Source organism: Leishmania infantum, chromosome 29, assembly GCF_000002875.2.
Source record: "Leishmania infantum JPCM5 genome chromosome 29".
NCBI classification, from domain to species: Eukaryota; Euglenozoa; class Kinetoplastea; order Trypanosomatida; family Trypanosomatidae; genus Leishmania; species Leishmania infantum.
In genome coordinates this window covers 640,468-653,673 of record NC_009413.2, presented here as the reverse complement: position 1 = coordinate 653,673, position 13,206 = coordinate 640,468, and the positions used below count along the sequence as shown (strand labels likewise).

Below are 13,206 nucleotides of genomic sequence, written 5' to 3'. Positions count from 1 at the left end.
TGCGCACTGCGCGCCCTTCCCTCACTGCTTCTCTTTTATTTGCTGATATTCTCTTTCTTTGGGGGGAGGAGGGGGGAAGGGAGGGGAGGAGGTTTCCGGTGCAGAGCGCTCAAGGAATGTGTTGGCTGTCGCAGATGGTACACATGAGGCGAACGAGCTCGAGTTGCAGCCGTGCACACGCACTCGTTAGATCTCCACGTCTCATTCGTAGAAGGGTGGAGAGGAGCGTCAGACCCAAGAGCCGTCGCGCTTCTCTCATTTAGAAAATGTTTGGAGGCATGATTGCGCGTAGGCAGCGTGTGTATTCCTTTTTCCACGTTCTTTTTTTTTTCGTTCTTACCACGCTGCTGGGCAGTTACATAACCTCGACTCACCTGAGTGTGTGTCTCTCGTTTCTTTCGTTGTTGATGCTGTTCATTGGTTCGATTGCCGATGGAGCTGCTTCTTTCAGCACCCACCCCCACGCATCTTATCTCTTTGTATGGCTCTCTCTCTCTATGTTTGTGGTTTGGGGAGTGGCCAACCTATTCCGCTCCGCTGTTGCCTACCATGCTGCTGCTTCTAGTCTCTGCGTGTGTGTGTTTGTGCTTCCGCCATTACGGTATGAGTGCCTCCGAGGCAATCCCAAGAAGAAAAGCGACGCACACACCCCAAAAAACTGAACATGCCAAGCGGCACAGTCGACAAGGCGGGGGAGGGGCGACGGACGAACGGGAGGAATCTCTCCGCAACGATTTCGATGATGCCGTGCTCTGGCGGGTGCAGGCGTTGAGTGAGTGGCGGCAACGTGTGACAGTGCTACCTGCTCTATCTTTGCCGTGTACCGGGTCTTTGTTGCTCGGTTGCGCGCTCACGCAGGTTCGCAACCGATGGTCAGTATCGCCCCGTGTACCACCCCCTTTCCTCCCCTGCGTTGTCACTCGTCGTAAGCACACAACCCACGCACAGCGCGCACAGAGGGTGCCTTCACTCCGTTTGCTCTTCGTTCGTCTCTCTCGGGTTCTCCACTCCACGTTCTTCACCGCGTGCGCACCCGCCTCCACCTCCCACACGCACCTCAATGTGCTCATGCGTCAACATGACCTAGCGAGGAATGGATGGCGAATCTTGTTCGATTCGCCAAGATCAGCGCGGGCACCCCACGGATGTCCTGGGTTGTCGCCGACGTGGCAGAGGCCTGCGTACGGCAGCACGGTTTGATGTGCGGCGCCGCTCCACGGCAGCCACCGCAGCACTTCCTACACGGGCAGACGCGGCGGACGGCGACCGTGGCCGGGCTGACAGGTGTGTGCCGCTGTCTGTCTACTGCAGCGCCGAGGTCGGGGCCCCTCTCGACTCCTGTATCACCGAGCTCGTCCCCGTCGCCCAAGCAGGACCCGCCTGCCGCCCCCCGACAGTCCGTGCAAACCGCGAGCCTCACACTAACAGCGGAATCGGTGTGGGAAACGGTCCCACACTGGTGCGAGCTGTGTTGTGAGCCCGTTAACAGCTGGCACAACCACATGGGCAAGCGCGACCATATTTGTCTCGAGATGATCCTAAACTCCGTAGTCGGCAGCAAAGGACTCTGGGAATCCGACAAAGTGTGGGACAGCATTGAGCTGTTTCGAAGTCACTACACGAAGCGGCCACACGGGCAGCCACGAACGCCTTCGCCGATTGTGCAACGCCTCTTGAAGGAGGGGCTCTACGTGCCAGGTCCCGATCACCCGCTTGGCATATTCTACGACGCCTTCGACCGTGGTGACCCGTACGCGCGGCGGGAGGAGCTGCATCTGCTGCTCTTGTACTTGAAGGAATGTGGGATGCTGTGCCTCACCCCCGACGTGTTCCCTCCAGCGATCTTCCAAGGGCACTTGCTCTTACACAGCGAAGTGGTACCGGTGTTGACGCGCATCTTCCCAGACGGGGAGGTGCGCGGAATCTCGGCACTGTCGCAGATGATAACATGCACCTATGGGCTGGCAGCAGCGTATGAAACGTGTGGGATGGAGCGGCTGGTGCCGGTCTCCTTGCTGCAACACCGAGGGTTGAGCCCAGAGCTCATTTCAGTTTTATCGTCGGTAGAGGAGTTCGACGGCGTTGCGGCAAGCGATGACGCGACGGGCGGCACCGGCGGCGAAGAGACTCTCGGCGAAGGCGCTGAAGGTGGGGCTAGCGATGCAGCCTTGTCGACCGGGCAATCCATGGCAATGCGCTCCTTGAGCGCCGCCATGCCCCGCGCCATCCTCGGCTCCCTCCGCTGGGCCCTCGCTCCAGAGGATACGAGCCCCCCGCCGATCATCTTTCAGGACCACAAGCACAACGCCTACCTGACCACCTTGGCAGCGCGCGCGGCACGCCTGCTCATGTCCGAGCTGATCTTTGAGCGCATCTCCGAGTACGTATATCGTTTAGAGTACGTTCTGCGCACAGACTTCGGGCGCGAGTATCTGAACCATCGATACGAAGCCCATCGAGCGGCGGACAAGGCCAGCGGCCGCGCGGCCTCGCAGCGCTGGCTGCGCAAGCAGTGCATTACCCCTACACTGTCGAACGAGGGAACTGTTGCCTATACAAATGGTGGGCTCGCCGCTCATGGGCTTAACGGCACCGTGGCGGCTGAGTGTGCCGTTCGGATGCACGACGAGGCTCGTAAGGCGCGCATGCACAATCGCCGCGGACTGCTGAAGGCGCCACCCAGCTCCCCTTTGGCCCGCAATGTACGCTTTCGGTGAGACGGTCAAACGCCGCCGCTTCGGCGGCGGTGTGATGCATGCTCCAAAAACAGTGAATCGCATGCCGACATGCACGTGGCGAACGGAGCGAACTTGCAGCGCCGCACTGTTGGCTTCGCCGTAGCTGGTGGTGCAAGTGGGGATGCCGCGCGGCGTGCATGGCCTAGTGCCTGTCGAGGGGTCGTGTAAGGGCATTTGTCTTGTCCTTGTGGTGCCTTGAAAGTCGTGTGTTGAGCCCTTCGGAAAGGCGGCGGCGGACCGCAACAATGCGCTGCGAGTTTTCGCATGAATGCCGATAGTAGAAAGAAGCAAACTCAAGCGAAACGAAAAATGCCTTGTGAGTGAGCCATGTGGCGAGGGACCGCGAGAATGCCGTTGGCGCCTGCCCGGCTCGCCGAAAGCCGCGTCCTCAGCGTCTCCGACCCTCTCCTCCCCAACCTACTGTGGCTGGCATGGTTTACTCTTTCCTTCTGCGGCGGCGAACAAATGGCCCATGCAACGTCTCACCCTCGAACACGCCTACCTACACACCATTCTGATGCCCTTTGTTCCTCCCGACCCCGCCCCGCATCATCTCCACCATCCTCGCACGCTCGAGAGCGAAAGTGTGAGGGAGAGAGCCGCAAAGCGCGCGTGCATCGCAATCAATAACGGAGAAGGAAGCACAGCACGGCAAGGGCAAGCAACATACACACGAAAGGAATACCTTTGTCGCATGCCTGCCCCGCGTGTGGGCGAGATGATTCAGTTCCTGCTGCTGATGAGCCGCCAAGGCAAGATAAGACTCTCCAAATGGTACGTGACGCTCTCGCAGAAGGAGCAGACAAAAATCATCCGCGAAGTGTGCCAGGCGGCGCTTGGCCGCTCTGCTCGGCTGTCGAACATGTTCGAGATTGAGGGCCGAAAGTACGTTTGCCGCCGCTACGCCTCTCTGTACTTCATCGCCTGCGTCGACAAGACAGACAATGAGCTGATTACGCTGGAGATCATCCACCACTTTGTCGAGGTGCTGGATCAGTACTTCGGCAATGTATGCGAGCTCGACTTGATCTTCAACTTTCACCGTGCGTACTTCATCCTTGACGAGGTGCTGCTTGGTGGGGAGCTGTTGCTGAGCAACAAGCGTGCCACGCTTGCCTACATCGACCGGCTTGATGTTGCTGCAGAGCGTAGCGAGGCACAGCTCGAGGGCAGCTCTTTTGTGGATCAGATGACCAACGCCATCAAAGGGGTCTGATGGGTGTTCGTTGCTGCCTGCCGAACACCATGTTTGCGGACTTATTGGGGGATGGGGGGCGAACAGACTGTTGCTTGTAGATTATTTCTAAGTTGTCACTCTGCCGTGAACAAGTACACAAACACGAGCACACGACCACAGCTCACACGCCCCCTTGTCGAACTGCCGCCACACCCGCGTCGGCCAGGACGAGCAGTTCTGCCGTCGAAATCGAGCCATGCGTCCCATCGGCTTCTCTTGCCCTCCCCCGGCCGCCTGCTCCCCCAACCTTCCGCTCCTCTCTCCCGCCACCCGCTTTCGTCGGTCGCCGAGCCGCTGCCCTGGGGCCGTGCCAGGTGGGGGGGCCGCGGCCGCGTGGGGGGGGGCCCGGCGCCCTGTCGCGGGAAAGCCCGCCTGGGCCGCGGACCGTCAACCGCACACATGCGCGAAGCCGCCGAAATGGCGAGCGAAGGGCGAGGCCGCGAAATCACCGATAAGCAGCGGAAGAAGAGAGATGGAGAGGCGCATGGACACAAACCCACGAGAGAGGCGCGATACTGGCATTCCCATTGAACGAAGCGGATGTCTACAGCCGCCGCGCTCCACAAAGACATGCTTTCTCCTTTTAAATCTCACTTAACCACGTACATGTCGGCAAATATATCATTCAACCACAGCTCACACGCCACCCTGTCGCACTGCCGCCACATCCGCGTCGACCAGGACGAGCAGTTCTGCCGTCGAAATCGGGCCATGCGTCCCATCGGCTTCTCTTGCCCTCCCCCGCACGCATGCCGCGCCACCCGGCGGCACACGCGCATGGGTGGACCGCATGCCCTGATCCAAGCAGGGCCGCCTTCAGGGTCCCGCTCGTGGGCGGAGGCCGTGGCGTCTGCCGTGCGGGTAGAAGGGGGTGGCGATCAAGGGGGCATGCCGGGCGAGCGCAGCAAGGAAGTCGGCCACACGCAGGCCAGGGCCCTCCGAGACCTTGCACGCCCTGCCTGCATGCCATGCCTCTCCCTCGGTCGCCACAAGCCGCGGCATGCCGTAATGTGGCGTGGGGACTCGCCTCATGCGCGTCTGGAGGACTCGCTGGTGCCATTCGAGGGTGCTCCCGTCATGCTTCCGGCATCTGCGCCTCATCAGCGCAGGCCCGGCCGGACGTAGAGGTCACCGCACGCTCCGCACACATGCGCCGAGTAGGGGGGGGGCGGCTGATTCGTATATTGGGTCTCCTCGCGCCTTGTTCGCCCATCGCTCCTGCTCTGCTCACGTGCGCATGCCTTGTCTGGGTGTGATACGGCATGCCGGCTGTGCTTGGCAGCACCTGCGCACAGTGCTCGCATTCCTGCGCCCTCGGTGCCTGTTTCAGGACGACGCTGCTGCCTGGGGGTGGGGGAGAGGGCGTGGCTGGCCCGCTTGACCACACGTGCCGTCCCACAGGTGGGGCGCCGCTATGCGTGTGTGGCAAGGCAGCAGGGGGCATCCCGCCCTCTGCTGAGCCCACAGGCCTTTCGCAGGCGTGGGTGTGTGGAGAGGAAGGGGGCCCGCGGAGAAGCATGCGCCAGCGCAGCAGTAGGCAGCACACCATCCGCACCCCATGCCGCCACTGCCAGTCACCCGCCGTTGCAGGGATCCGCGGCGCGGGCAGGCGCCGGTGCGGGACTGAGCGAGCATGGTCTCCCGTCGCCTCGTGCAGCGCGGCTTCGCGGGATGTCGGCCTGACGCCTGAGACCGATGACCGAGTCCGTGGCAAGAGCCACACTTGTCTGCCTGTGCCTTGGCCGATCCGGGTGTCCTCGCACCAGGGTCGCGCCCCAGCTCCGTTGCTTCGCACTCAGCGCCATCGCTGCAGACGAGGCGCGGCCGCAGCGTCTTGTCGCTGCATCTATGAGTGCTATACCGTGGCGCATCGCGGGCGCTCCTGGCTGGATGTCTATGTGCGCCGCGCCATCTCTTCCCAGCGAGCAACGGAGCTTCGCAAAGCGGGCGAGTCGCCGCCTGCATGCCCCGGCGAGGGCTGCCAGAGCGTCGCGGCAACGCCGTGGCCCGGCGCGTACGCCTCCCACGCCGAATGCACAGGGCAGCCTCCTCGCGCGAGTGCGGAACACAGGCAGGCGGGTGCGGCGCAGAAGCACCGTGGAGCCGAGGGGCAGTGGGTCCCCGCCTCTTCGAGCAGGTCTCCGCTGTCTGTGTAATGTCCGGGTACCGAACCATGGCTGCGGCTGCATTGACGTAGGCGTGCTCAAGGTCCCTCCGGCAGTTTCTGCCGGCACCGTCCCGCCACGCGATGGCGCCGTAGGGTAGCTCTGACTCGGTCAGTGCTGTGTAGGAGGAGCGCAGAGGATACTTTCACGGGCCCCGCTCCTCCGAGCACCCTCCCCCTCAGCCTGGCGAGTCGAGCCGTGGCTACTTTGATAACCCCTGCGACGTGTTGGTCAATGCGCTGGCATTGGCTGGAGGTCCCTGCCGAGCGGGTGGGGGTGGGCGGCGGCGATTCTCTTCCAGGTGCACGCGTGCAACGGAGAGCCGCAGCTGGTTGCGGTGCCGCGCAACGGCGAGTGTGCACCGCCCTCTGGAGGGCGGGCCGCCATGTGGCTCGTATGACCTCCCCGCCCGAGAAATCCATGATCCAGCGAGTACGGCACGGGTCTACGTTGGATCTCCTAAGCACCGTGATGGTGGCACGCCGCGGACTGCCGAGCCACGCGCGCCAGCGTAGAGCTCACAAGCCCTGCTCGGGTTTTGGCACCTGGCTGCCGCTGCACTACGCTGTGGTGGGGCAGGCCCACGGGGTCCGTGGTGGAGCGGTGAGCACGCGAAGCCAGTATGCCGTGGCTGGAGCCTGTCGCCCAGATGCTCTGGGCCGTCGTCACGCGATCATTCGTTCGAGTAGCTTGCATGGATCGCTGGTCAGCGCTGCAGGGACGGTAGGACGTGGAGCCACCATCTGGCCTGTGCGGCTTCAGGAGCGGCGCAGTGAGCCCCTCTTTCCACGCAGCAGGGGCGCGGCCGGATATATCGCGCTGGCTTCTGCTGCAGCATCGTCGCTAAAGGAGTTACGGCACGAGATAAAAGACTTATCCGGGGCGGGTTGGGGAGGGGGAGGGAAGGGCCTCGCGCAAGTGCCCGTGCTTTCCGACCCCCTGTCCGATCGTCGTGTCTAGGAATCCGAAACCGCAGGAGGGATGCAGCAAGCATCGCGATGTCATCAGAAGCATTGCAAGAGGTGAACGAAAGAAACGAAAAACGAACGACCGTAGAGAAAGAGGAGGGGAGGAGGGGGTGATGAAGGGGCGGACAGGAAGACAAGGGATAACACATACCAACGGCGCTCCGCCGTCAGACGCGGACACGGAAAACCAAGCACAGGCAAAAAGAAGGGCAGGTGCGCGCAGGCACGTGAAGAGCCAGCGAACAAGAAGCAAGGTCGGGGAGAGGGAAACGGCAAGGTGGAGGAAAGTTGAACACGCGAGGCGCTAGAGAACTGCAGCCAATGGCAAGAAACAGTTTATCGCGGACAGCAGAGATCAGGACCTTCACATGCACGCATTCGTTACGAGACCCTCAGATACAGTCCCACCAAGCATACACACAGAGACAGGCACATACACAGCGACCCGCCCAGAGGTGAGGAGACTTCGGGACAGCCTTGTAAGGGGTGTGCTTCAGTGCTGCGCACGCCATCAGGTGGAGTCGGTGTATACGAGAAGGGAAATATGAGGGAAGGAAGAGAGACGAAGAGATGGATGCGGAGGAAACTTAGGTAAGAAATATTGAAAGAAATGAGGACGCGCGCGGATGACGCTCACGAACGGAAATGTGTCGATGACGGGATAGGGAGGACGCTCGTGGCACTCGCTCGTGTTGTCGGTGCTTTTTTGGAAGGAGGGACAGTAGCACGAGGCAAAAGGGGGAGGGTTCTTCTGAGGTGATGGTGATCCGCTTCTGCCACTAGCAGTAGCTGTACACACATCCTTGTTGCACGCTCCCAAAATATACAGCGAAACGACGAAAGAAACTGGCAATCACAACCATAACCGAAGAGCACGTGGCACACACGCAAACGAAAAAGCACAGCGGCTTACAACAACAGAAAGGGAGAGAACGGAAGTCAACATCAAAATAGAGGGAGAGAGAGGGAGGGAGAAGATGCTTGTGATGGTGATGGCAAACTCGAGGGAGTAGAGGGAGAAGAAAGAAGGCAAACCACAGGGAGAAAAGGAAACTGAGGAATCAAGCATGTCATGCATCGGACAGCCAACACAGAGGAGGAGAGACACAAGAGGGTTGACACGAGTTGATTTTTCTTTTTTCGGAAACCAACCTATGACACGAAAAGAGAGAGCACGCACGTCAGACGCCTGCCCACGCACAACAGCGGCCAGAAAAGGGGGAAACAACAACAAAAAGAAACCACACATCGCATGACGCGGTGGGAGGGCTACAGCTGAGGTGCGAAAGAGTCATGGAAGGGCGGCGGAGCAGCAGTGGGGGGTGGGTAGTTGAAAGGCGAAGTGGTGCGGAGAACGGAAGAAACTGACTGGATGCAAATATGGTGCATACCAGCCGTTCTCCCACATTGCCTCCCTCTACTCGCCTGCTGTTTTTTTTTTCATCTGTGGCTGCCTCTTGCCCTGTATCCGAGGAGCGGCCAACATGCTTGCCCCCACCTCTTTTTCCAAGGTCTCCACGAGCGGGCGGTCGTGATCACAGCTATAAGCCTGCCCGTCCCCTGTTGTCACATCCTCTGTCTTTTTAGCCTCGCGTTGGCAACCTTGTCCATGTTTATCTTCCCAACGCTAAGAGAGCCCCCCTCCCTCAGATTCTCTTCGGCAAGAACAAAGGGAGGGTACGGCACCGTGGAGAGGTGGAAGGGTAGAAAATATAGAGAGGAGATAAAGACAGCCTCCACTGTGTATGTCCCCGCTCATACAACCAAAGGCAACGCATACCAATCAGAGAACACACACACACACACGCACGCACAGGAGAAAAAAAAAAGAATGAGCCAACACTATAGAAACGGGACAATTCAAAAGAAGTCAAGCCGCACAGGCGCACACAGGCACACGCAGAGATGCGCGTGCCAGCTGAGGTGATATATATATATATATATATATGCACATATATGTCTCTAAAGGGCTGTACAAACACAAGATGGAAACGAAAAGTAGACATCGCGTATGCGCCCAGTGGGGAAGCGGGGGCGATTGATTTGTTCGCCTTCTTTGCCACTTATCACAGGCCGAGCAGGCGCTTGATGGAGAAGCGTTGGTCGGGCCGCTTGACCGGCAGTACCTTGGGGAGGTGCACCTCTGTCGCTGTTAGGCAACCAGCCACCGATCTGTTCGCATCCACTATGCTGCGTGGCACAAGCGCGTTCTGTCGTTGCGGTTTGATCGCCTTCACGGACTCCAACAACACGGTCGTTGTTCGCTGTTGCTGCTTGGCGTACTTGTGAACGTCGCAGAGGTGGCAGCGATCGTGGCAAATGCGTGGGATGAGAAACGCGCTGGACTGCCCGGTTCGCACCTCCTCATCCAAAGGCGTTGCCGAGAGCTCCTGGGACCGCGGATCATCTGTGCCGACTGCGGCAGCGCTGGAGTTCTGCAGCTTAGCCATGCAAGAATGACTCATGCAGCGGCATGAGTGGATAGAGGTGGTCGTAGTGACAATCACTGGCGCTTCCGCGGCGGTGTCGTCTCGTCCGCTGCGCAAGAGGTCGGGCGAAGAGTGCGTGTCGAGCGACTGGGTTTGTGGTAGTTGGGGGCACCGCATGTGAAGACGCTGAATGGCAGCCTTGGCAAACGGCGGCGCATCCGGATGTTCAAGCATCGCGCCCATGGCACGGAGGCGGCTCGGCTGCATCTCCTCGCTCACTGTTCGTGTTGCGATGGTCGCGTCCTGAGCGGAAGCGAAGCCGATCATCACGTCGCGCTGCACTTCGGACTCCTCTTCATCCTGGTAGGCGCTGCTCTGCCCAACCGGCGACAGGAGCACGCGTGCTTTCGAGCGGGTAATGGAGTGCGCTGCGGTGGTCGTCATCGTTGTTGTCGTCGTCGCCACCGACGCTGCATCGCCCTCGCTCGCCCCCACTACTGACCGCGTGGAAGAGTTGAGAAAGATGGTGTGGTGAAACGAGACGTTGTTGGTGAAGTTTGTGACGTTGACCGGGGGGCCAGGCGGTGGTGGCGTTCGCTGCAGGGAACTGCTGCCGGAGCGCTTGGCCCTGCTTGACAAGCCGAGATGAGAACAACAGAAGCTGCTGCGTGGTCGAAGGATGCTACCCACGCCGGCGGCGCATTCGCTGCGCGGGATCAGCCGCAGCAAGTTGCTGCCACCGCAAACACTGCTGTCTGCCGTGCGCAGCTGCGAATCGGTCTTGCGGAGCAACGACGACAACGTCGTCACGCAGACGTCAAGCGGCGCATCTACGGCACCCTCCTCTACCCAGGCTTGAACGCCGGAGGCGGTGAGTGAACAGAAGGACAACCCCTGCGCACCGCACACAAGCGGCGGCACCTTCACAAACGATAGCGGCAGGGAGCCGTGGTGCCCCCGCCCACCGCGTCCACTACGACCGCCGGCGGCGGCGGTGCTTGGGCTACTGCGTCCCAGGGACGAGGAGCGCATCGAGAGAATCGAAGCGGAGCGGAGGAAAGGGTTCACCTGCTGCCTCTCCAGCGAGCGGAGCGAGCTTCGGTGGTGCGCATCAGCCTCCAGTTCTCCCTCGGCCGCCGGTGTTGCCGGGGAGGACTCAGACGTGGTCGTCACGGCCGCCGCAGCGACAACTCCTGGCGAAGCGCCCATGACGCTGTCGTCCAGCGAGATTACTGAGGCGCCAAGGGACACGCAGCTGTTTGGCTTTGCCGGAGTCGCGTTGCCCTGCGGTGACGTCGTGCAAGTGAATGACGGGGTGGTAGCAATGCAGCTGGCGGCATCAGCGTCAGGGGTGGCTGTTACCGAGTCCACGATGTTGGGCGCGCCGCACATTTCAGGACGCGCGCGATGCTGCAAGGCACAACTACCGCGCAGCTGCTTCCGCTGCTGGTCTTCCATGGACTTCCTCCGCGCACATGCCGCGATGCCCGACTGGGCCACGCCGCAGTCACTGATTGGCGCTTTCAAAGTCAAGGTGTGCGCAGCCGGGTGATGCGGAGAGTGAGGCGTGGTCAGGGCAGGCGCATTGCAGGTCTTCTGAGAGTCACGACTCGGCGGCTGCTCACGGGCTTGGTCTTCTTTTTCCTCGGTGGCCGAGGAGAGGGAAGGTGGTGGCCGGGGTGCTGTGCCCAATACGTGACTGGTTTCGGCAACGCGCATAGTGGCCCTGCTGGCGCTCCCGCTGCTGCGGGTGGGAGGAGGCTCGAGCGTCGACGGCCGCGTTCGGGCGCTGTTGCCGCGCCGCATCGCCGCGACGCCGTGCTCGAGGACGCTGGCGCTGGAGCTCGTCGTGCCGGCTGGAGTGCCAAAACTCGTCAGCAAGCCGGCGATGCCCGAGCGCGTGCGACGACCGAGAGGACGCGTCGGCCTTGCGCGAACGCACGCGCTCGGCATCTCAGCGCGTGCAACGAAAGAGTCAGTGAAGGGCAACATTTCAAGCATGTTTCGGGAGGCGTTGACGCTGTACGCCGAGCGGCGGCACGTCGACGATGGCGTGGAGAGGCACTCGCTGTCCGACTGGGGTAAGTGCTGCGTGTCGCAGACCATCACGCAGCTGTCGACGCGGCTCTTGCCCTCCGTCCCGTCTTCCGTTGAAATCAGGCAGCTGAGAGAGCTCTGCGGCCGCGATGACGAGCACGGAGGCGGAACCTGCAAGCCGCCGTCGCAGCCCCCGTTGACCTCCTCGGTGTCGAGTGGTCTCAGCGAGGCCGGCGGGTGTGGACTCAGTAGCCCGAGTAGATGGTTGCCTTCGGACGCGCCGGAGTCGGTTGCGGGCATCCGGGAGGTATCGGAGATCGGCCCAGCCAAAGCAGAGCGGCCGAGGGCCTCTAACGCACGAGATTGCGGACTGCCCGCGTGTGCAGACGGCGCGGGCTGCGGCCGCCGCAGCACCTCCACCACGGTTGGATGGCGAGATGCGAGAGGGACGGAGGTCAAGGGGGGATGGGGCTGAAGTGCGGTGCCGCTCCCAGTGACAGCGCTCGCTTGCATCGCATGCGCAGTGACCGTCTCCGACTCCAGCGCTGTGATGCTGGGGTCGAGCGCTCTCTGCTCGCCGGTGGCGCGCGGGGTGCTGCTGCTGCTGCCGATGTCGTCGCGACGATGTATCGCTCGGGGGTCTCCCTGCTTTTGATGAGGCACGCGGATTGTAGGGAAGCTCCGCTTTTCCCCCGACACCCGGCTATCTGTCGCGTCCGCCGTGAGCGTGGCCTCCACGGGCAAAATTGACATCAAGGCAGTTTCTGACATGTGCACATGCACGCCGTTGTCATCCAAGCCTGCCCTAGCTCCCCGTGAATCCTGTGTCGGCCCTTGCGGCGAGGCGCGGCACGGCGGAAGAGGTGCGTTCACGACATCCTCGACGTCGCGCGGCACCCTGCTTGGGCGGCGCAAGGGGCGAGTATCACTGTTCTTCCTCGGTGGCAGCGGCAGCTCTGCCTCACGGAAGGTTGGCAGTGAGTGCTGCCGCTGCTCCTGTGACGCTGGTGCGCGGCTGTGCAAGCTGTTGATCGATCTGTCCTTTACAGGGGTAGATGATGTTATCGAGGCATCACCAGTTCTCACAGAAGCATTGAGTGTGTGTGAGGGACTCGGTGTGCTCATGTTTCTGAGGATAGACGAAGACGGCTGCTCCAGAGGCTTGCTCTTTGGAGGCAACGGTGAAGAAGACGTGGGGTCGCGAACCTCAAACTTCACGTCCGGTATCATGACAGGAGGCCTGTTCCCTGTGGCCCGAGATGATGGGTGATGTGCACCGTGCCGGTGCGACTTCTTCTGATGATGCCCACTATAAACCTGAAGGGGCGGGCAGATGCTCTTGCTCTTCTGCAAGCCAGTGTTGCACTGCGTCTCCTGCGAATTCATACGCAGTTCCCAGAGCGGCGCACACGAATCAACGAGAGAAAAAAAAAGAGGGAGGAGGCTGGAGGAGGAGAGGGACGAAGCAGAAAACAAAAATATAAATAATCATGCTGTGTCTTACAACGCAAACCTCACAAACGCATATGCATGCGTATGAGTCCAAGCATGAGCGTGAACGCCTTTACATACGCATGTACACGTGTATACACATGTATACACGTATATGTGTGAGTGTGTAAACGATAAAAA

The 13,206-nt window shown here is 60.9% G+C and overlaps 3 protein-coding genes across 3 annotated transcripts; 2 read left to right on the top strand and 1 right to left on the bottom strand.

The window, feature by feature from the left end:
* Positions 1-1,097: 1,097 nt before the first annotated feature.
* On the top strand, positions 1,098-2,717 carry LINJ_29_1540 (conserved hypothetical protein; the record flags this gene model as incomplete). The annotated part of the gene is made up of 1 exon (XM_001466635.1): positions 1,098-2,717. The coding sequence occupies one exon, from the start codon at positions 1,098-1,100 to the stop codon at positions 2,715-2,717; it is 1,620 nt and encodes a 539-aa protein (XP_001466672.1).
* Positions 2,718-3,456: 739 nt separating this feature from the next.
* Positions 3,457-3,954, top strand: LINJ_29_1530 (putative clathrin coat assembly protein ap19; the record flags this gene model as incomplete). Its single annotated transcript, XM_001466634.1, has 1 exon — positions 3,457-3,954. The coding sequence occupies one exon, from the start codon at positions 3,457-3,459 to the stop codon at positions 3,952-3,954; it is 498 nt and encodes a 165-aa protein (XP_001466671.1).
* A 5,220-nt stretch (positions 3,955-9,174) lies between these two features.
* On the bottom strand, positions 9,175-12,960 carry LINJ_29_1520 (hypothetical protein, unknown function; the record flags this gene model as incomplete). Its single annotated transcript, XM_001466633.1, has 1 exon — positions 9,175-12,960. The coding sequence occupies one exon, from the start codon at positions 12,958-12,960 to the stop codon at positions 9,175-9,177; it is 3,786 nt and encodes a 1,261-aa protein (XP_001466670.1).
* Between the last annotated feature and the right edge of the window lie 246 nt (positions 12,961-13,206).